This window comes from Stegodyphus dumicola, chromosome 10, assembly GCF_044657685.1.
Source record: "Stegodyphus dumicola isolate Sdum_Otavi_A_Nest chromosome 10, ASM4465768v1".
Lineage (NCBI taxonomy): Eukaryota > Metazoa > Arthropoda > Arachnida > Araneae > Eresidae > Stegodyphus > Stegodyphus dumicola.
Window position 1 is genome coordinate 56,613,438 of NC_140777.1, and position 25,160 is coordinate 56,638,597.

Genomic DNA, 25,160 nt, shown 5'->3' on the forward strand with positions numbered 1-25,160 from the left:
TGCCCACAAGAACCGGCAAAAATTAGAGGTGTATTATTATAGTTAAAATATTTTCAAAGAAATTCATTTGTAAAAAAACTGAAATCATATTTTTCAACTGTGTTACAAAAAAATTGTCTATAAACTCGTATTTTATAATCTTATTAAAATACATCTAGGGTTAAGCAGTTAAATTTGGCTACGTCATTAATGAATTTTTAAACATTATAAAATTTATTTTGAGTTTTCAAAGCTAAGCGAAGTTATCTGGAAAAGGCAGGTAAATTTTGCCAAATGTGAATATTAAACTATCATTTATGTGTATTTATACAAATGCTGTTTTTATTTTTAATACACTGCCATGTAAGGTGAAAATGCTCATTGGCGAGTAAAATCCGTTCTAAAATATACATCAGAGTGATAACTTCATATCTACCTACTAATGACCACGCCTTTTAATACATGACCATATTCAAAATTTCTGCTGATCATTGCGCTGATTATTGTAATTTACTGCAGTAAGTGGAGTATTACTTACGTAATACAGAAAGTAAGTGGATATATTAGCAATTATCTATCTTCATTTCTAGAAAATTGTTTTAAGTTAAACATGTTGCGGATCTTGACAGATTTTATCAATTAGTTTGACATCCGCCGCACATGTTTATAATAATTTCGTATACTTTTTAAAGTTACTCAAATTTATATGAAAGGTTGCTCTTAAATTATCTTATCATGTGGAACTAATAATCGTATTATGTTCCGGCAATGCTTCTCTGTTGATTTTTACCTAAACATGCTTTTAATTGATTATGTCATATAATGAATTTTAAAATACTGAAGAGCAGTAAAAAAGTATATTGTGCACTACAGTTTAAATAAAAATTGCTTTATATGTTATATAATCTTGTATTTTTCTTTGGTAAAAGTGAAAAAAATAATCTACATTTTTTACATTAAAAAAACATTCGTATTTGTGACTTTTTGTTTATTGCATTAATTTTTAGATTGTTCATACCTGTGGCGTAACGGGGTTTTAAATGCAGATTGAGGGGGAATTTTCCTTAAAATTCTGATTGTAATGTTAAAGTTAAATACATTCAAACCTATGTAAACAAGAAATCTTTCCAAAAATATGTATACTGAAGTGTACAAGCAACTTGTTTCATAGAAATGTGGTTGACAATCCAATTGCCATTCTTTTTCATATGCAATTAGTAATATTGCAATTCACTCTACAGGGTAACTGAAAACTAGGGGAACAAACGTTAAGGAGGGATAGAGTACATCTAGGTGACTTGGAATCCCATAGCAATGCAGGGTCAAAAATGCAACTATGGGGGTCGTTAGAAGCTGTTGCAGGAAAACCATTGACAGCCACCCGCAAAGCTATTAGGATGGAAAGCATGAATACATTGTGATTGCAAATTGATATTTAAAGACCATGAGTGTAAAGCAAGTCATGACTTTCCTGATACAGTCAAAAGTCGTTAATTCGGACACCCATAATCCGGAATGATCTATAATCCGGACCTCAAAGCTACAAACTTTCTGCGCATGCGTCGCGTTGACGCATGTGCATAAGACCTTTACTGCTGCGAATTTGCGTGTGTGCGTGCGCAAAATACGTTTACGAATGCACGTTTAATGTATAACGGACGGTATAAGCTAAGCTCTAATTATCTATTTCAGTTAATGTTGCAGATTGCGTTGTTCCTTAATCTTCGAATTGGATCCGGCTTATTATTTTTTGCAGACTGTTAGAGCAATTTCATAAAAGTAAGCTTGAACTTTCGATTATGTCAAATAGAATTTCCGATTTATATTTACTAATATGTAACGGATCTACAAAGCGAAAGTATGTTTCGGAGTCCATTAAACAAAAAGTGGAATTGCTGTAAAAAATGGATAAAGGCATATCCTTTGTTTATCTAAACTTTAACGTTTGTTTATCTTTAACGCCGCGGCGGGCGTGCAATGAATTGGAAGTTGATCTGTCAGCACTATCCTTATCTTCAGGGCAGATGTTTTTATTTTATTTGGCTTATAATTGCTTACTAAATGTAGTATTGCTTACTAAATGTAGTATTTCATTTCGATATACTCCGTCTTTGATATGATTTAAATGAAATTCCTCGTCATTATAATTCGCTTCCGATAGCGAAGAAAGTGACAGAGGTTATTGAAAACGAAAAAATTCGATTGACAAATTAGTTGGTATTCTCGACACAGCAATTATAGGACTTGAACAGCGGAACTTTGTAACTGAACAAGAAATTATGTATGTTTATAGAATTAAAGACAATGTATTATCACATAAAAAACGAAGCAACTTAAACAACTTACATTGAAAGAAATGTTTAATAAAGTAAACAAATAAATATTAAGCTTTTTTTTTTTTTTTTTTTTTTTTTGTAAATTTTGATACACTTTAGATCATAATTGTTCTTTATTTCGTAAATTACGGTTTCATATTTTTAATTTTATAATTTCTTCATGCCATTTTACCAGATTTAAACTGATGATCTATAATCCGGAAAAATCGATATTCCGGAATCGCCGAAGTCCCGACGAGTCCGGATTAACGACTTTTGACTGTAATAAATTTTTGTAACATTATGAAACTTTTGGCACGTTACAAGACTTCACTATCAGGAAACTCAGGATTTATTTTAAGTTTATGGTCTTTAAATATTAATTTGTGATTATGATGTATTAATATTTTTCATCCTAATACACTGGGGCAGTCTGTTGACAGTTTTCATGTGACAGCGCCTTATAGCCCCTTATCTCGTCAAGTTTGCATTTCTGACCCTGCATTGCTATGGGACTCCAAATCGTCTTGATGTACTGTATTCCTCCTAGATGCTTCTTGAACTAAATCCTAATCACCGTGGATGCATATAATTCAGCATTTTATGTACTAGTATATCATATTAAATGATGACTTCTGTTTTTGAAAAATGTAATTTCAGTCCATTCTAGTAGAGGAAGAATTAATGCAATTTTGCCTAATTGAAATAGCTGTTTTAGGGTTAAGGTATATTGAAGGGTGCCCCTTAGATTATCATGAAGTTCTTGTTTCATTTATCGCCAAGTTGTTTCGTTTCTGATAACCCAAGTAGTTGAATGTTATGGAAACCCTATTATGATGTAATTGGTCATGTGATTGTAGTGTATTTGAATAATAGGAAAAGTTTACACAGTAAAATGGCTGAATGTGGTAAGATTAATTTGATGTTTCTGTATGATTTGGAATGAAAGGGGAAAAAAGCATTAATTGAATGGTGTGTAAAGGTTTAGACCTGAAGGGTACCCTTTGTATTATCACGAAGTTGCTGTTTCATTTATCGCCAAGTTGTTGTTTTGGTAAAAGTATAGTTTAGTGCACCCTTTGGCAAAACCTGGCGATTTTTGGCGGTACATGGATACCGATTTTGTTCAATTCTTTGACTCGTTATTTTGGCTTGCAAAGCGGCGATTTTTGCGCCAAACATCGCCGCTACACAAAGCCAAAATAAAGACAAACAATTGCACGAACTCGGTATCCATGTACGCATCGACTTATTTTCACTTAAAAAAAATCCCCGAATTGCACAAAAATGGAATTGCGCACCCCTTTGACTTTATCCATGTACATGTTGACCTAGTTTCACTTAAAAAAAAATCCCCGAATTGCACAAAAGTGGCAGTGCGCACTCTTTTAACTTTATACATGTACACGTCGACCTATTTTCGCTTTAAAAAAAAATCCCAGAATTGCACAAACTTGCATTGCGCACTTCCTTTACTTTGTCCATGTACACATCGATATATTTTCACTTAAAAACTCAAAGGAACACCAAATTCTAAAATATAGGCAAACAAAAAATATATAGTCTCAATAAAATAAATTTTAAACCTAACAATAAAATAACATAAAAAAGGAAAAACATGTTATACATTTAAGCACTACCAAAAGCAAATATTCACTTACCATGATTTTCGAGTTTGCTTTGTACACCCAGAGCCACGTAAAAATCAAAATATCAATCATACTCAAATGACTTTTTTCAAACCAGGTATTCTTTTCTGATCGATCAAACGCTTCACATAGTGACCATCTAAACCTTTCTTCCTACAAACCCATTCAAATCCATCCAACGTGGGGCCCACGCCCCACAAGGGGGCTATGCGACTATTAAGGGGGGCAATTCGAAAATGGACTCGTCCAGAGTTTAAGGGGACAAAGGACGTTCTAAATATGTTTTTTCATGAAGTCAAAATTTTTCGAAATTTCATTTTTTATTGCCCAAAATAAAGATAAATGTAAGTGATGTATACGTAAAAAAGTTTTAAAATTGCGGCACATTTTAAATATTTTATAAAGAATTCTCGCTGTAGACATGGGCATTTAAATGCTATTAAAGGCATTTAAATAACTGACACATTATGCTTTCCAGACGTTTCTCGCACATTTCAGCCAACAAATTTATTTCATTTTTTACTGTAGGAATGGAAACCGGTATATTATTCTTTCCTTGAATGGCAACAGTAGTTGCTTTCAGCTTTGTTTATATTGATCGTATATTTATTTCTTTCAGCCCTTAGTAAAATGAGGGGTGCAAGCAAGAAAAAACGTTCGTCGGTATTCGGAGGCATATTTAAAATTTGGTTTCATACCCAGTCCATAAACGGTCAACTTTTGTCCTTTTATGCCAATAATGCTTGACCAACAAATCAATGAAACTAGGTCATCTTGAGGTACATTTGAAGGCGAAACATAATGCTGATATTAATTCAGATTTGAATTGTTTTCACACTTTAAGGAAAATTTTTGAAAAAAGAGTAATATTAAAGTGTCTATTTACTGCTCATAATGCAACTGTTAATCGTGCTCTTGAGGCTATTTATTAAATTTCATTACTCATCGCTTGATCTGGGAAAAACCCTACTATAGGGGAGAATTTAATCAAACCATCAATATCAGCATTTAAAACTGTTCTAGAAAAAGATGACAAAGATATTAAAGCTATGCCACTAAATAACAGTACTGTTTGCATAAGAAAGATTAAATGAGTGAGGATATTGAAATACAACTCGTTGAAAAGCTGAAAACAAGAAAATTTTCGGCGCAAATTGATGAACCAAACTTTGAGAGACAGTGAAGCCGTACTTGTTACTTGTATAAGATATATTCATAAAGGGGATTTTGCCGAAGAAATGTTCTGTAAATCATTAGAAAGCACCACTTCCTCCAAAGATATTTATAGTAAGCTAAAAAATTACTTAGATATAAAAAATATGCCAATAAGAAATATAATACATCTTGTTCTGCAGATGGTGCTCCTAATACGATGGTTGAAAAATAAAATAAAGCACGGAATAAGAAAAAGGGTTGCTTAAAATTGATAAAAGATGAAAATCCAGAAATGCTTCTTTTGCACTGTGTTATTCATAGAGAAAACCTGGTAGCTAAAAATAATTCGCCTGTTCTAAATGAAGTACTAAATTCAGTTATAAAGTGTATTAATGCCATTAAAGCTAGGGCCAAATGTGAACGTCTTTTCAAGTTATTTTATGAAGAACAAAATAAAGACTATATGAGACTTGTACTTCACACTGAAGTAAGAAAGCTGTCGAAAGGTAACTGCTTGGAAAGATTTATGGAACTATTTGATACTCTTAGTTATTTTTTAAGCGACAAACACCTGAAATGAAAAATCCGTTAACGGATGATGACAAGGCAATTGTGAGTTATTTAGCCGATATCTTTGAAAAATTAAATATATTAAATAAAAAACTTCAAGGAGCAAATAAAACTTATGATGCAAAAGGAAGATATTTGGTTTCATTATCTTTGTTGAATTATGTCAGGCATATACTATTTAACACAAAAATTTTGAAAAGTCTCATTGGTTCCAAAAATGTGACATTACTACCGCTATACTTGTTATTGTCGATCTTCTGAAAATTTTATCGGCTGATTTAAAAGATTTTGTAATTTAAAACAAATTGATTTTCCAACTTGGAGGATGCAGCCAATGCTAGTGGATTTGGCTGATATTTCAAATATGCAGTAAAAAGAAGAACTTGCAGAAATGCAAAATAATGAGCCAATTAAAACTTTATTTAATATAAAAGGAGAGATGACATAGCTTTGTGAGGAAACCAGAATTGGATATCCAAATGCAACAAAATTTGCAAGAGAAATATTGTTACCGTTTCCATCTTCATATTTTGCTGAATGCAGATTAATGCCATAAATTATTTGCTGCTAAAAAAAAAAAAAAAAAAAAAAAAAAAAAGAGAGAGAGAGAGAGAGAAATCGGTTGGATGTAATGAAACCAGGAGACTTGAGACCCAAGTTATCTAAATTAGAATCTGACATAAAATTGTTTTGCAGCAAGTATCAAGAGCAAGGAGCTCGTTAAATTTAAATAATAAAATTTACTAATACTTAAAATAAGAAACTTTCACTAAAATGAGTTATTTTTTTAATTCTCCGTATTTTGAAAGTTCACTTACTGTGTTTGCTCACAAAATTTCGTAGTCATTTCTTCCTAAAAGCTATCATTCAAGTTTCTTTTGTGAAAATTTCAATTTTTAAATATTAAAAATTATGTATATGCTAGGGGGAGCTTAAAACTTTTAGAGAGGATTAGGTGGGGCATAGCACAAAAAAGGTTGGGAAACACTGATCTAAACGGTTTTTACACTTGACTAGACACATATCCTTCCTACATACAGGACACTTATAACGGCTACTAAGTAAACTTTCTTTTACACACCAGTCAATTAAAGCTCTTTTACCCTTTCGCTCCAAGTGGTGCAGAAAATTCAAATTAATCTTACTACATTTGGCCATTCTACAGTCTAAAGAATCAAACCAACACACACCACAAAAACGCTTACAAAACATCCTGTGATTCAAAACTTCCCAGAATCATGCACCCGATTACGTCACAATAGGGTTTCCATAACATTCAACTACTCAGGCTACCATAAATGAAACAACAACTTGGCGATAAATCAAAGAACAACTTTGCCATAATACCAGTGGCGTAAATAAGGGTATGCAAGGAATGCCTTCGCATAGGGGCCCGAAGGCTTAGGGGCCCTTAAATGTCCTGCTGAATTATATTTACATGTTTAAACTTAAAAGACAGGTTTCATTACATACATATAGAAGCTTTAATTCATTTTCCCTTGATGAGTTCGGAATTAGAATTTCAATAAAAGAAGATTAATTATTATTTTTATATTTTTTATCTTGTATTTTTTCCATTTTGCTTTTCATTTTTATTTTTAGAATTTGTATTACTATAAATTCTTATTTTAATTTTGATGTGTTTTGATTTTGTGTTAAACCCCTTTTACACGATTGTTAATATTAATATAGTTGAGGAATAGCCTTGATTTGACTCCAATTTACTTTTAACTTTAGAATCTTTAAGTATATGTAAATAATAGAATTCGTTTTCTTTTAAGTTTTTAAGGGCCCCTACCTATATGGTGCAGTGATGCAATTCTCTGTATGACGCACCTTGGAAGCACCTGAAACAGCTAAATTCAAGTGTTTGCAAAAGTTAAAATTCCAGCATTCGACTATGAAATAGTAACTTCATGACATACTCCAGTTTAGGGATAGCAGTGAGAGAAAAATAGGAAAAGTTCCTTTGTATACCTTAGTCTCAAACCTGAAAATTATTAAAGGCGACTCCTAAAGGAAAAGTTTCTCCTTTTGCAATTCCAAATCAAAAAGCGGTGGAAGTGGAAATTAATCATAACTATTTATTATAAAGTACTTATTTTATATATTAATTTGTTTCTGTATAATTCGTATTATAATGGAATAATCAGTAGATATATTTTCTAAGTATAAATCAAAGAAGTAACTAGACAGGATTCTGGTACGTTGGAATGAACTTTGCAAGTTAAGAGAAATTGTGGTATATTATTTGCAGTTCGTAATTTTCATAATATGTCATTCCGTAGTGTTTAATTATGTTCATATATTGAATCTCTTACTAGCTTTACCATTAAACGCAAGAAAATTGAATTTTGGACTTGAATTGTCCTAATATTCAATTTAAAATTGAATTTATTAATGTGAATGATTCTTACAATTTAATATAACATGTATTGCGTTAGTTCGCTATAAACGGCATATCACTTTTCAAATTGTTGCCACCAAATAATTTCACCTGTATTATTTTTAAAGAAATTAAATAAGGAAGAATCTGCATGTTTGAATTTATAGTTCTCACAATGTAAAAAACGATGGTACTTGCAACCTGTGCAGGAGCACCAAGAGGCAAGGTAAGGGACAGAAACATTTTGGATTTAGAAGCACGATTGACATTACAAAATGGCAAAATTAAAGGCGGATCGATTTTTTTCTCTGTTTCTTTACACTAAACTGGAGCTGGGATCATTCGTAAGTATCAATTGCTAACTCCAGAGTATATGCTTTTCTTTCTTAAGGACACAAAATCATTGATGTAAGTTGAGCAGTTGTGGCATGGAAGGACTTTGCCCACCCACATGTCGAAATGCCGTTCTAGTCCAGGAAACGCAAAGAATTTATGGCACCACATTTGGAAAGGAGAGATTTCCCGTTTGGCTTAGGGATCTTTTAATGAATTCAAGGTCCGAAAAAAAGGGGGGAAGTTTTACGACATGTTATGAACACACAGATGCTCAAACATTAAGCGGCCAAATATTTCAGTTAATTTCCGGCGTAAATTTTATGAAATTTTTTCATTCAATTTATTGAAATTCATTACTTCTTCACTCATAGAGGTAGGAAATGAAATGGATGAATATTTTTACTTTAAATAATGAGAAAATAAATATTTATCCAATTTTTCATATCAAAATTTTCAAAATATTCTCAAATTGCAGATAAAATGCATCATAGGAATTCTTTAAAATCCCTAATCTAGAATTAAATCTGAAGGCACAGAACTCGTTTGAGGATTTACTTGATTTGCTTTAGGAAAGAGAAGAGCTATGGTGTTTCTTAACCTGTAAATTACTTATCTACCAAATTTCACACTTAACTATAAAAGATAATTATGAAGACAATAAATTTGTTTTGAAAGTAATATATTAATCTCCCTTCATTTGAATCGTTATTTGAAATTAAATTTTACTTTACTTTTGCTTTTAATATACTTTCCACAGCATTCAGTACGTAAAATCATCAATAATAGTATAAGAATGATAATAAAAATGGCATTACACAACTAAAAGTACATACTACTTCATAAATTTCGATAAATTAATTACTGAAAATATTAAACATATCAATGGCAGCGTTGCCCTAATAGTTTTAAGTTGCATTTCAACATCTGAAAGAACGCGGATTACATTGCTATTTTCACTACACAAATGAATGGAATATTTCAGAAAAGAATTCTACCCCATTATTGCAATATTTCAATAATTTTTGCAAATTAAAAATTTAATTAACACATTTAACAGTAAATGATGTCATTTTCACTCATAAAATCCCTTTGTACATTATTTTCTTTCATTTCGGCATCACTGCATATCTTTTCTAAGACATAAATAGCTTCCGTTAATATATGTTCCCATACATTATATTTTTGTCATTAATAAATTAATGATTAAGATAAAAAATTGATACTGCTTAATTTATAAGCAATATAAAGACTGGAAATCTGAGGCCATTAATTTCTGAGACATGAATAGCTTTCTAAGACGCAAGTAAAACAGATAAACATTAATGCTCCTAAAATATATTCACTTTTCCTAACTGATTCTTTCTGATCTGCCTAAGGTACAACAAACCTATTTTCATTAAATGAAGTGTTGCGCATTTCTCTACGAAGTATGCAAAACTTATTTCATACAATTTTATTTTTACTAATTATGAAGAAACTTTATACTTGTTTCCTAAAAAAGTATTTATTATGCGTACTACTTTTAGAATCCGTGCGACAGAGTGCGAGTACTCATCTTCAAATATACGTTAGTGTCAATAAGCTTAACTCTAAATTATTAAACATTTCTGGGACCTTGAAACTTGGAAGGGAATCGTCATATTTTGCTACAGAGGGTATTTAAATTTAGATAAATCCTCATACCATAAGTATTTTGTGTTTAATTTTAAAATTTCTATTTCGTATTACATAATAATTTTCAAAGCTCTTTGGATTACATATCAATAAAATTTGTTTCTACCTGTTTATGATTTCATCGTAAGCTTGTGAAGAATTTCTTAAAAATATTCGAATATCCATACTTTTTACTGTTAAATATTTAATAATTATACATTAACTGAAATGCATTTTTAGTACAGAGGAAATGCAGAAAGATATTGCAGGTTATGTATTATGTATCAAAGTTGTTTTCAAGTGAAACCAAATCAATGTGTACATGTACAAAGTCGAGGCAGTGCGCAATGCCCAGTTTGTGTAGTTCTCTGTTTTTTTTTTTTTTTTTTTAAGTGAAAATAGTTTGATGTGTATCCTATTTTGGCTTTGTGTATTGGTGATTTTTGCTGCAAAAATCGCCGGTACGCAAAGCCAAAAAAACAATCAAATACTAGGAATGTCATCAAATATACAAATAGAAATTGATAAGGTTTTCATTGGTTTGCTTAGCAAAATGGGTAGAGGTATATTTTAGGGTACCCCTTGGCGAAACGTGCCAATTTTTGGCAGTATATGAATACTGAGTTTGTGGAATTCTTTGACTTATTTTGGCTTGCGTAGGCCAAAAACCGCTGCTACACAAAGCCAAAATAACAAGACAAAGAATTGCACAAACTCGGTATCCATGTACACATCGACCTATTTTCACTTAAAAAAACATCCCAGAATTGCACAAAAATGGCATTGCGCACTCTTTTGACTTTATCCATGTACATGTCAACCTATTTTTCACTTAAAAAAACAGAGAATTGCACTAACTAGGCTTTGCGCACTCCCTTTATCCATATACACATTAAACTATATTCACTTAAAAAGTCAAAGGAGCAGTCAACAGAAAATATATATATAATCTGAATAAACTACATTTTAAATCAAGCAATGAATAATATAAAAAAGGAAATTCATCTTAGCACTACATGAAGGAAATATCCACTTCCTTATTTACGCATCTTCAGTCAAACAAAATTCCTTAACAGCCTCCAAACACTTCCTAAAATTATCTGAACTAGAATCTGTATACTGATGTTGCCACATAAATTCACAAAAATAAGAATAAAGAATATCCTCTGTTTGAAAATATCCAGTGTTCGACCATACGCATTTCCTTCCTCCAAACAGGACACTTAATAATGGCTACTAAGTAAACCTTTATTTACACACAAGTAAATTAATGCCTTTTTCCTTTCGTTCCAAATCCTACAGAAACTTCAAATTAATCTGACCACATTCAGCCAGTTTACCAAGTAAATCACAAAATAACGTACTAATCCATCGCACACAAGCCCTTACCCAAAATCCGACACACACTTTCCAAATTTTTCGCCATTATTCAAATTCACCGCAACTAATTACGTCATAATAGGGTTTCCATTGCATTCAACTGCTCAGATTGTCATAAATAAAACAACAACTTGGCAATAAATGAAACAACAATTTTGTGATAATACAAGGTGTACCCTAAAGTCAACTCTAACTGCAAAAGATTTTTATTAATTATTACATTATATTTTCCTTTTTGCTTTTTTTTTTTTTTTTTTTTTTTAACCTTTCTATCATCAGTCATTGAAAAAATCATGGTACTTTTCCGTTTTGCCAGCGCAAACGATAAAGTCGCCAATAATGCTAGAACTGATGCCAAATGGAATATCTTCGCTGGTAACCTTTTACGCTTTCAATACTGGCATACAATTACATAGAAATTTTACAAGATAGTTAAATTTTATGCCCTAAGACCATTCGCAGTAATTAAGTCAATTAGGATGCAATCACGCCGCTCACCCGGAGGCGAAAATGTAGAAAAGGTAAAGTCAAGGGTTAAATTCATAATGAGAAAGCACCAGCGAAGTAAAGCACTGTGGTTTTACATAATTTCCGAGTAAGCTATTTGTACGAATTGAAATAATTTTTGTATTTAAACTTGTATTCCAAATTAAGATTTAATTTGAAATTAATTTAGATAATTACTGAGAGAATTAGATTTTTGTAGCATAGTTTACGTGAGATGAGATCACTTGGGGTCACGTGATACGAACCGGCGAATCAGGCTGTTAAACCATGAAAGCATAGTAAATTCTTAAATTAATCTCTTTTTACAAATTGTCTTTATTTATTGGCTTTTTACAAAATTTTAAACCATATTAAAATGATTATGCCTTCAAAATAAAAAATTCTTAGAACTAACATTTGTTAAAATTTTTTATGTGTATACTGTATGCTGTCGCCAACAAAATCTGCTTGGCGAAACGGTAAAGTACCAAAAACATTTCATAAAGTATAATTTTTCAAAGATTTAATCAATTTTGTCCTTTTGACAATAATGTTTGTTGCATGTATTCTTCCATTGTTCCATATCTGCATCATTAAAACATTGTTTATAAATCACTGATCAACAAAGTAATTGTAAAAGTTTTCTAATCATACATTTATTGATAAATTTTCTTACATAGTAATTTGTTGACATATTTGTATGTAGTGTCTTGCAGATATTTGCATACGATATGCAAATATCTGCAAGACATCCTCACATCAATAAAGCAAATTTTAATTTCTTCATTGTTTAGTTTTTAAGTCATGTATTCCTCTTAGGAGAATTAATACTTCTATTGAGAGCAACCTCAGTAATGTGAAAAATATCTTAGAAAGAAATATGATTTCACAGTTAGCTACCACTAACCGTTTAAATCATTCACATGAATCTGTAAAAGACATTTGCTGATACACTTAGATATAACTTGTCACCTAATACCAGTAAATCTAGCCTTATCTTACGTATACATATTATGGAAGAAATAGGTGGTATATTTAGCTAAGAAAAATTCCTCCAAATCCTCAAACTTCTTAAATTAAATATGCATTATCTAAGAGCTGTGCAAATAAACCGTGGTTGTGTGGTCAAGCCTTTCACCATTCTTTAACTTAATGCTTAACCTGAATATAATCATGCAATATCGACTTTGTAGCAGTAAAGTGCATAAGTTAACATCTTTCTCCTAATGCCTGAGTTTGCAGGTTCAGGCCTTACCCTTAATTTATAACTAATTTTTATTCTTTTTAACTTTAAATCTCATCCTATTTCTAATAACAACTATATTTAATTACTGTTTACTGACTATGGCCTGATATAAATGAAACCATATCATTACTGTAACTAAATTTATCAAATTATTCTCTTATTACTCTCCAAATGGCATTTGGCTAATCCTTTAAAAATCTGTATGGAACCTAGAAAGAGCCTATTTCCTGGAGTAATTTGTTAGTCCTAAACTTTTTACACTACTGTCATATGCTTCTTTTCTGAAGATCAGAATTCACTGGATTGTGGAAATTCCAAATATGAATATGCTGTCATTGTTCATTCTCTAAATGCTTTCAGCATTCCTAAATTGTTTCCAGAGATCAGTAAAGATAGAGCACGGGAGCTCTTTGAGTCTAACTTGCTCATTGTGGCAACTATTTACATTACCATTCATTAGATTTCTGTATGAGCATTAAATTCAGAAGTAAGTGATAATTCCGCTTGTAATTAACAGACATAAATTTATTTACATATACAATACAAAGTCTTTAATCCAGACTCGTCGGGAGTTTGGTGACTCTGGATTAGGGGTTTTTCCGGATGAAATCTGATCATCAATTTAAATCTGTAAGATGGCATGCAGAAATTATAAAATTAAAAATATGAAACCGTAATTTATAAAATAAAGAGCAATTATGATCTAAAGGGTATCAAAATGTACAAAAAAAAAAAAGCTTAATATTTATTTGTTTACTTTATTAAACATTTCTTTCAAGGTAAGTTGTTTAAGTTGCTTCGTTTTATGTGCTAATACTTTCTCTTTAATTCTATCGACAAACATAATTTCTTGTTCAGTTACAAAGTTCCGCTGTTCAAGTCCTGTAATTGCTGTGCCGAGAATACCAACTAACTTGTCAATCGAAATTTTTTTGTTTTCACTAACCTCTCTGTCACTCTCTTCATCCCTTTATCCACTTTTTGCAGCAATTCCACTTTTTGTTTGATGACATTGAAACATGCTTTCACTTTGTAGATTCTTTGGCAGCTCCAGAATCGGAAACTCTTTTTGACATAATCGAAAGTTCAAGCTTACTTTTTATAAAATTACTCTTAACAGTCTGCAAAAAATAATAAGCCGGATCCAATTAGATTAAAGAATAACGCAATCTACAACATTAACTGAAATAGATAATTTTAGCCTAGCTTGTACCGTCCATTATACATTAAATGCATATATGCGCATGCATAAAGGTATTATGCGTAAGCACTATGCCATGCAGAGAAAGTTTGTAGCTTTGAGGTCTGGATTATGGACGTCTGGATTAAAGACTTTGTACTGTAATGCAATAGTTACAAGCATAATTATTAGTATTGTTAGGCTTAACATTTTCGTTCTTGTAAAACTAATGTTATTGAATAACTTTAGAGACGGGATGCTAGGAGTGCCGCCGAGTGGCGAGAGTCATCAATTCTTAACCCTTAAGTACAGAGGTTCATTTTCTGTTATGTAAACACAGAGGAGGGGTCTCTCAGACCATGCTCTATTTTATGCATTTTAAAAATATAAAATTTAAAAATCATGTACTATTGTTATTATATAAGCATTAATACACTTTGTTATATTGAAGAAATTAATTCTTTTTATAACTAAAATTGGTGGATTAAGAATTAGTGTTTAAATCATATGCAAAAAACATAAAACACTACTTACTTGCAAATGTGTACAAACTAAACTATTTAATAAATTTTCCATCTATAGAATCTGGATTAGATAAAATAATGCAAAAGAAGTATAATATATAAAGAATATTAAAAAACTGCAGCACATTATTTTAAGCATTTTCAACACAATTTTTAGCAAATTCTCTTGGCACATGCATTACATATTGGATTCTTGCAGCTGAAACAGAGATAGGTAGTTTTTCTTCTTGGTCTAGGGAGACAAAGAAAGCATATTTTACACTTTTTAAGGGTATCAGTTACATCTTGGCTAGAATAGATTCCGCTGGAAACTCCTATCACTCCCTGAATGCACATTTTTATTTCTCAGTTTACAGTTGGGTTTTGAAGCCTCCGTTCAATATGTGGTTTCACTAATTCTGATCATCAAAAAATTGATTTTTTTCCATTGATGTGCATTAATTACACATACATCAAGTAACCTAAGGAATATGGCCATTGGCCATCGCCTTGTTCTTCGACTTGTAGAATGTTTAGAACATTTTTCATCCAGTACATCTACACATCCTTTAGTCAAATTATTAAATGTTATTATTTCTGGTTTCCCAATTTCAAGGTCATCTGATTTTGAATGATGCATTAAAGAAATGAGAATAGCACTTTTTAATTTTTGAGGCACATATAAAACGAGAGTCATTCTATCTGTGAACGCATAAAGGGAAGATCCTTCACTTTTTGTTTATATGGAAAAAATTCATTTCGTATTTCTCCCTTCTTTTTTTTTTTTTTTTTTTTTTTTTTTTTTCATAGTACCGACATTTGTCAAACCTCTAGAGTTAAGTTCTTTTACAAGTTCGATACTCAAGTAGTGATAAAGCTATCCCCCCCTCATGCGAGAGAAAATTAACATGAACACAGAGGTGAGGTCTATATGACCGCGGCTCAATTAAAAAAATTATTTAAAAAAAACTAATGGATAGAGTTTAATAAAAATTTAAGAATAGCTATATTTTATTTCAACTTGAAAGTACCGAAAAGGAAAAGAATAACTATATAACTTATAAACATTTTCGCAGTTCTGAAATATTGGTGCGATCATACAGACCCCACCTCTGTGCTTGAAGGTTAACATTCATGAAAGGCTTTTCTGAGATACCAGTTTACCTGAAAATTGTAATTTTGCATATCTATAGAAGGAAGGAGCACTTCATCAAAGTAACTATCCTTGTTGTTTCTGAACTAATTATAATTACTTTAGAATCCTGGGCAGTGTGTTTGTTGAGAAATGAGCAGCATTAATTTCATTGGAAGTTCTCCCATTGTCAGCATAAATTTCAAACCAAGCAAAATGGTTTGATCAGCTTCTAAAGATAGCAGTTTTAAAAATATTTGGTAGCATTTAATTACTCCTTTTTTTTACCATTTTATAAAGTTATTTATATTATTCGATTTTGTTCTCGTAAATTAAAAACGTAACATTAAAAATGAATATTAAATCAAGTATGTGTTCACTGAAGAGTATTCCAGTTGCTAAATGATTTATTATAACATCTCATGACAAAGAATATTGTGGAAATGGCAGACTGTCATTGATTTGTACATACAAGAAGTACATTGATTTGTACATACAAGAAGTACATTGATTTGTACGTATAAATACTGCATGAACAGGAATAGCATTAATTGGGAAAACAAGACTGCAAAACTAGCTTTATGATAATCGTGGTAATTGGCAGATTGTACCTTTAGTCTTTAATATCATAAATGAGCAATTTACAATTTATTATTTTATATATAGAAATTTTCTGGTACAGATTATTATTACACTCTAAAAGTGCATTAATAAAGAATTAATAATTAAATATGTTATCAAATAATATATTTTAGTTTCAGTGACTGAACTACCATTTTTGAATTATCTGTAGACTTTCGGGGAATGAGTACCAAATATTAAAGTAAATGTACTTAAAAATGGCAATCATTGGTGTATGTGATAAGGTCATGAGTAATTTGTTGCCAGACATTGACAATAGGGAATATTCAAATTTTGTTTTCAGAAGTCTCAATTTGTAGAAGTCTTAATTTTGTGTCAGAGTTTACCTCAAAATGCCTTTGAAAGTCATTTGTTACTGACTTGTGTGTTCAGAACTTGAGATACTATCTGTCACCTGAAATACTATTTGTTTATAAGAGGCGTTTGTGATTCAAGGTTCTACTTCATTGTTTTTGTTTCCTGTTCAGATTGTCTGAAATAATACATAAGATTTTTATAACGGGCAGCTGGTAATGAATAACTCAATATATTAATAGATTAGACTGTCAAACTGTTAATAATTTTTACTGAATAATTATGATTTCTTCATAGAATTATATGGAATGATTTGTTCTAGAACTAAAGGAATTTTCAGAATTTGTATTAACATAGTGGAGCATAAGTAAGCTTTATATTGTATGTGGGCTGAATGTATGATCTAAAAAACTGACGAGCCACTCCCTTCCTTTTTTTTTTCCACAAAACAAGATTTTTCAACAGAACTAAATATAAAATTTTACTAAATATTTATTAAAACACACATAATAATAATGATGATGCAAAGGAAAAAATTCCAATATATATTTATTTCCTGCTTGAAATTTAAAGGTAAATTGCAAGAAATTTCTGATGGTTACATTTGATAATTCAAACTTATTGACAACTGAATATTAAATTTTCAGTTTGACTTTATTTCAAGTAATTCTAATATGTTGAATAAATCAGTAAATAACTGTTTAGATAAATAAAAATATTACGAAGAACTTTATAAATATGACAAAACTTACTAATAAATAATGACAACCTATTCTCCGTCTTTTATTTATTAATTTTTTCTTTGGTGCATAGAGAAAAATTGCATGTATCTATGTAAATATGTATAAATTTCTTCAATATTTTTTCTACATCTTGTGGCATTTCAATTTTGATAAAATTTATAGCCTTAGAGAAAAATTATTAGAAACTATCTTTATGAATTGTAGATGTTCAGTTTGGTTCTTTTTAGACTTGCTAATTTTTAAATGGAGAGAAAAAAAGCTGTTAACATATGAATGTACACCACAATAAAGCAAATATTTGTATTCCAAAAATTGTTAACTGAGGGTATTGATCTTTTGATAAGTGTAAAAAAATTATCAAATCTGTATCTTCAAATCTTTGAATAAAATTTATACAACAGTGTAAATTAATTCCATTTAAAAATTTTCTGGGGCATTACTCACCTTTATTTTCAGTGGTAATAATATCAAATTGAACACCAAATCATTAAAACTGAAAAACTTTCTTTGAGTTGTTGTCATAATAATAATAATAATAATTAATTTATGGAAAATGTACTTGCTACCTGCCAGTTTGAGGTCACTGATCTAGATCATATGATTAAAAGAAACGTGATTTAATGTTATATAAATCAAGCTCTAAAATGAGACCTAAGTAATGGTATTTGTTTCATTATATTTGTCTCAACATCTTTTCATGAATTTCTCTCATGAATATTTCCTACATCTGAAAATCATGGTTATTTGATGAGATATTTTGGTAGAATCCGGATATAACATTTTTTTTTCCTATAAAGTAAGTAATTTTGTAAAAAAAAGTTGGAAAGATTTGTTTCTGTAAATTAAAATTGATGGATTTAACTTAAAAGCTTCTAAATTGTAATGCAAAATGCATAACATTAGTAACCTTTCATGAATGTTCAATTTTAAAATTTTTATTTTTCTCTAATTTATTGAAATAAGTTTCTGATGACCAGTCATTTTACATTTTTCAAGTGAATTTATTTCTCTGTATATGCCACATAAATTCAGCGTAGTATATTTTGAATTCAGATTATCAAAATTTGAATTCACTTTATTTTGAATTAAAATTATTAAAATTTGTTTTCTGTAGCATATAATGAAATTATAGTGTAAAATTTATCAAATTAAATGTATGAAATTCCTTTTTTGTAGGTTCTTCAGTGGATATTGAAGTATGCTCTATTCTGTATGGAGTGTTTTATGAAGATGTTCAAAGTATAAACTGAGAATCATTTCTGTATTTTTAAAATGTGTAATAGTGTTCCAGCAGCAATGAAGGATCAAAAAAGCTTTGAAGTTATCATGCAGGACTGTGCTGCAGAGAAGAAAGAAATGGTTGATAAACTTGTTCAGCGTTCAGAAGCAAGACTTGCTGAAATGGAAAGGAAAAAATGTGAAAAAGATAACAGAACATCTGTTTATGAACAGACGGATTATTTCAATAGTACATTTAGTCAATTGAAGCAGCAGATTGAGGCTAAACTTTACAATGCTCCTAATATTGATAAAAATAGTCTTACGTCGTATTTCGATGGCATTGTAAGGGATTTTCAAGAATTGCAAAAGTTTTTGTCTGATTCTACTTTATTTTTACCCACATATGATATAAAGAAGGCACAAGAAAGTTTGAAAATGCTGCAAGAAGACATACATGTAGTTCAGTACAATTTAATTCCAAAGAAGAAATTTGCTTTCAAGAGTAAAAGGAAATTACAGAATGGTATTAAACCTCCTTGCCAGGAAAAGATTAGTCTGAATAATACGGCTGATCCAATCTCAATGATCAAGCTTTGTAAATGTGGTTTCAAGGACTTATCACAGCAAAACTTGGTAAAATTCCGGCATGAAATAGAAAAACAAGATGTAGGTCTCCATCATTTGCAAGACTGTACTATTCATTTATATGGTGCACCTAGCACAATATTTATAAGTGGCTTATCTGACTGCCGTGTTTTTGCAGGTCCTGTTTCAACATCTGTGTTTATAGAAAATTGTAGACAGTGTACATTTGTATTTGCATGCCAGCAATTAAGGGTACATAGTTGCACAAATTGTGATTTCTACTTGCATGTTACAAGCCGAACCATCATTGAAGATTGCAAAGACTTGCAATTTGCACCGTACAACTGGACATATGATGGCCAAGATGTTGACTTTATTACTGCTGGTATTGATAAAGAAAATAATAATTGGGATTCAATAGATGACTTTAATTGGCTAGTTATTGGTACTCCATCTCCTAACTGGTCTCTTTTAGATAAAGAAAAATATCATAAATGGAGCTGATTTTGTAATTTAATAGCAATTTTTATTTACTAATGTGATAATTTTTTTTAATGTTTTCTACTGTACTTAAAAATGCTTTTACTTGCTTATTGTTAACATTTGTTTTTTAAGCTGTTAAAAATATGGAATTGTAATAATATTACTTAATCACAAAAAATTAAATATGAAAGTGCAAAGTAAGCTAGAAAGAAGTTTTAAACTTTTAGTATGGCTAGTTTAGTTTTGCCTTGTTGAAGTTAGGTGTCTTAAATTTATAAAAAAGTTAATATTCTTGAATTAAAATGTGAGATTAATATTTAATAATTAATTTGGTAAAAAGAACTTTTTATTTCTTTGAATGAACTCATGTGCACAATCTATGTTATTTTTAAGATATTGATTAGATTAGATCTTTTTAATTAACTACTTTGATTTTTATCTTAAGTACTCAGCCCAAATAAATCAAGTAGTTCATTTTTTATTTAAAGCACAAACTTTCTGATTTTCAAGTACTGTAAAACTCCAAATATATAGAATAATTGGGACCACAAGCCCTTTGGATATTCCAAAAATCAAATAACTGGATTGTTTATTTCCTGTAAGCCAAATGGCCAGCAGAAAATATCTTACTGTAAAGTAAATTAGAGAAATTGTACTCGGCTTTTATCATTTTTTATTTTAATAAAGATTATCATGTCAATACAAATGTTTTTTTTTTCCCTCCGTAAAGCAAGCTTTTTTGAGAACACTAAGCAATGGAATTATTTTTGTTACTTAACGTATTATCCCATCAGCAGTGAAAGTTCACGGGAATTCTATTTAAGTTCTGGTTCTAATTTGTGCAGAATTCTGAAGGAACTGATGGCTCTTTATTTAATAAACAATCAGTTTTCAACCTGCTTTATTTTTGCACTATGTAAAGCTTTTGTCATTTTCTACGGCAGGCAGCCCTCGACTTTCGCTCATAATTTGTTCCTGAAAATGTGTACGAATTTTGAATCTTTAAAAATAGAGAGATTAAAAAAAAATAAAAAATTCTATTTTAAAATATTTCACTTTCATTATCTATTTCATTGAACTCTTTTTGATCGATTAAGTATTAATTTGAATGAGGTACTGCAAAAGATTCGATCAACTCATTAAATCTTCATTGCTTATGTTTTAGTTCATTCATTAGGATAACCTGAGATATTTTTGTCATTTATAAAAACGCTCTTCATTTCCAGGAACCTTTCATTGATGACTTTTATTTCAACCCAGAATTCTCCAGTGGTATTTATTGTGTTCCATATCTTGTAATTCTTCCAAAAATCTCTTGATATAGGACAGCTTTGATGGTCTGGTTCATTATTGTTCTCATATAATGTTGTTTAAATGTGGGTATCACTGTTCGATTCATGAGCAGTATGAGGCAGGTAGTTTTTTTTTTTTTTTTGCTTATTACGTGCTCTGCTCTTAGGCACTACATGGAAAGGGAGGGATGCCCAGTGGAGGTCTTTTTAAGGGAAACTGGCTCGTATCCATGGCAGGTAGTATTAGGAGGAAGAAACATAGGTATGATTTCCAGGTATAAATTCTGCAGATTTTTGGATGTCCTGGAGCATTGTTTAATGCTTTAAATTATAAATTTTTATCTTTACAGTATTGCCTAATTGCTGGCACGGAATGAAAAAGGAACCAATCTGTAAGGAGCCAAGACTTTTTAATTGATTTGAGGCCCACCAGCGGCCGAGCGGTAAAGTCGCTGAACACTGGTAGTTTGGTCCGAGGTTCGAATCCCGCGAACGGGCTGGCTGCATGGACGTTTTCGTGGTTTTTCCCATGTGTAACGTGTATACGAGCCAGTTTCCCTTAGAAAGTCTTCCACGAAGACATCCCTCCCCTTAGGCAGATAACCCTCGAGGCTTTGTCATAATCACACATACAATACTTTTTAATTGATTTCTGAATGACTGGAAGAAATTCTGTATCTTTCTCTTTGAATGCCTTGGGATTTTCTACTTGGTTTCTATTCTTTCTGCTAACTAACTAACACTGGCTTCAGTTTTAAATCACAGTTTTTGCAATATCAAGAAAGCTCTTTTAAAAAATGTGTTAAAGAGTGAATTGTGTGAAAGTCGAGGATAGCTAGTATTTTGTGAGGCTTTCCAATTTTACCAGAAACTTTTACAACACTAAGAGTACATACTTTGTGCAGGTAATTTTTCTTATCAGTTACTCTTTGTTGGCTATATCATGTCTGTTAAATCACACTTTTTTCCTGTTAGAATTCATAACTTTGAAAATAATCTACTGCTTGCTGGTCTGTAGAAGGCAGGTTCCAAATTTATTTATTTTTTCAAAATGCAAGGGAAAAGTGTAGTATTAACAGTTAACTTATATCCTTGTTCATGAAAACAAAAGATGGCTTTTCAAGAATCAATTGGAGTTACATCAAATAAAAGCAGAGATGTTGCGAGTGTGTTCTAACAGGATGCTTATCCATAATTGCAGGACTGTGGAGTCAGGCAGATTTTGAGGTAAAAGGAGTTGGAGTCACTAAAGACAGGTCGACTCTGATTCCAGTTTTTGTTGGAGTTTGAATTTGAAATGAAGTTAAAATGAATTGAAAAAATGAATGACAAGCTGAGTTATTATTTTTATTTACAGATTGTATACATTAGTAAATAGTTATTTCCTATTTTATTGACATATTAATAAATAAATATAAGGATGGATGTGATATTTGCCATTAGCAGTTAAACTAATTCATTTAGTTACAAATCTCACCGGTAAATTTAGGTAAGCAGCAATAGCAGCAAGAACTCCTAAAATTGATGCCATTTTTAGGAAGCGAGCAGGAAAAGGAGCAATTATTGATCAAGCAACGCTATAAGGAAGTACATCTTTGATGAAGGGGTTGTTAGAATTAAGAACTTTTTAGAAGATGTAGATAACCCTACTGTTTCACTAACAGAAAGACTGGAATGATCTTGCAGAATTGGAAACTCTTCTTTCTACATTGTATATAGCCATAAAAAAGCTGCAATCTGAAGAATTGGCAGGAGGCGAGAATGGAAGAATGTGAAGTTTGTTCTTTCTGAAATGGAGGGTTTATTGCAGAAGGAATCATGTCTTCAATGAAGAAAAGAGAAACTAGTTGCTAGACAATGAGATCTTGCTGGGTTCAATATATGTAGATCCGAAACACCGAATTTTTTTGAATGACGAACAAATTAAAAAGGCAAAGAAAGTCATCTATGAACTTTCATTAAGAATGAAATTATTCTCAGAAGAACTGGAGAATTCGAATCAGGACAGTCAAACTGCAGACATTGCAATTGAGTCTCTATCATCCTCTTCCAGTGATGAATTAGATTTTGAGAAATATTTTTGGATAATATTGAAGAGGCTAAGGCAAAGCGAATGAAAATAAAGAACAAAGAGCCTTTCGATATAAAAATGAAAAAATACAAACAAGATTTCTACACGGCCTTTGAAGAAATAGAGAAATATAATTGTGCTTGCAAAACATGTCTTTTAAAACTTATAAAAAATCTATCCTGAAAAGTTAAAAGAAGTAGCCCTAACGGTAACAGCTCTTCTTGAACTCAAGTTAATGTGGAAAGACTCTTCTCAGCTCTGAAGTTTATCAAATCGGATCTATGGGCATCCAACAAAGAACTTGCCGAAGCTATACTGTTTCTTAGAAATAACTAATGCCAGCTTTTCCATTTCATAATAAATGCTAATTAATATAAATAATTTGCTATGCCATCAATTTTTTTCTGTAGCATCGATTACTTCTTTTATATTAAAAAAATAAGCTGTAACCCATGCATATATGTTTACATATATAGATGAGGGAGTCGGAGTCGATCATTTTCCCTACCGACTTCACAGCCCTGCATAATTGCTGCTGTTTGGCATCCATTTCATGTCTGAGATGAGACAATATGTAAATATGTTTTATTTTCATAAGCACGATGTATTTGTTTCAATTAAAATAAACCTGAAATTAGTTTTTATTTTTATGTAGAAGTGAAACACATAATCATAGGTGTTTTTTTTATACTGAAAATTAAACAAAGTTAAAACAGAATACACAACTTATTAGAATTCAGTTTAGTATTTTTATTGATGCTAAATATTATTATTAATTTTTTGCATTTATGTTTTGTCACAAGTTTTTGATTTCAGTGGGAAAAACAGGGCATAAGTAATATTTATGAAGTAAATAAAGAACATTAGGTTTGCACAAAAACGTAATTGTTTTTCATATTAATATTTAAAGATTAAATATTTCCAGATTAGTTCATCTAATTAATTTACTAGCTTCTTAAGAAATTCACATTGCATATTGTGTAATCTTTTTATATTTAAATCAACAAAATAGTTAAAACGTGTAAATAAATTAAGCACAAACTTTATTTAGACTCTAAATTTTACTGTATTAAAAATATGTACTTACATATTATCCTGTTGCCCATTATTGGAAATTTCAACAACAGTCGCCAAACTGTGCTACTTGGCAGGTCGACAGAATAATATGTAATTACCAAAAATATTAATTTCTTATTTAATTGATCAACTATTATTTAACTAACCAATTAACTTATTTGTTTTGTCAATTGATGGAATAATACATAAGTACCAAAAATATTAATTTCTTTATAGAAAATTATGAAATTGTTTACGGTAGCCAGAAAAAGGGAGATTAGCAAAATTTTGCTAGATTGTTTGTTTAGAAAAAATCACTAGTTTTAATAACGAAAAAATTAATTTTATTTATGATAGACTTCAATCTCCAAGAGCCCAGTGTAATTTATTTCACAGTAAAACACGGCTAATCTTTGGAATATGGTAACAGGTAGTTTGGCAACATTTTGGTAAGGCGATAAAGGTTACTTACTATCTAGGACTTTAGCAGTGTACATGGATAAAGTCAAGAGTGTGCGCAATGCCATTTTTGTGCAATTCTGGGATTTTTTTTAAGTGAAAATAGGTCGACGTGTACATGGTTACCGTGTATGTGCAATTCTTAAAAACGCGGCAAGCAGTTTGTGATTCTGCACTTTCTCCCAATTTCGCACGTAATTTTCGTCATGATTAAGCACTTTTGTTCTATAAAAGTTCTAGTATAAATGTAATTCAGCTAGCAGATTGTTGGAAAAAAGTGTTGGGTAAAAACAACAAAACAAAAAAAAAACATGCCTTTACTTTGTGAAAACAAAATGGCGTCC

At 30.8% G+C, this 25,160-nt stretch overlaps 1 protein-coding gene across 1 annotated transcript; it reads left to right on the top strand.

The window, feature by feature from the left end:
* The first annotated feature begins 291 nt into the window (after positions 1–291).
* LOC118192922 (tubulin-specific chaperone C-like) lies at positions 292–23,945 on the top strand. The gene is made up of 2 exons (XM_085824945.1): positions 292–529; positions 18,826–23,945. The coding sequence occupies exon 2, from the start codon at positions 18,922–18,924 to the stop codon at positions 19,957–19,959; it is 1,038 nt and encodes a 345-aa protein (XP_085681071.1). The 5' UTR covers positions 292–529; positions 18,826–18,921; the 3' UTR covers positions 19,960–23,945.
* The last annotated feature ends 1,215 nt before the right edge of the window (positions 23,946–25,160 follow it).

Bases quoted from the DNA above. Each gene is read 5' to 3' on its own strand.
- LOC118192922 (XM_085824945.1), top strand. From the start codon at position 18,922: ATGTGTAATAGTGTTCCAGCAGCAATGAAGGATCAAAAAAGCTTTGAA.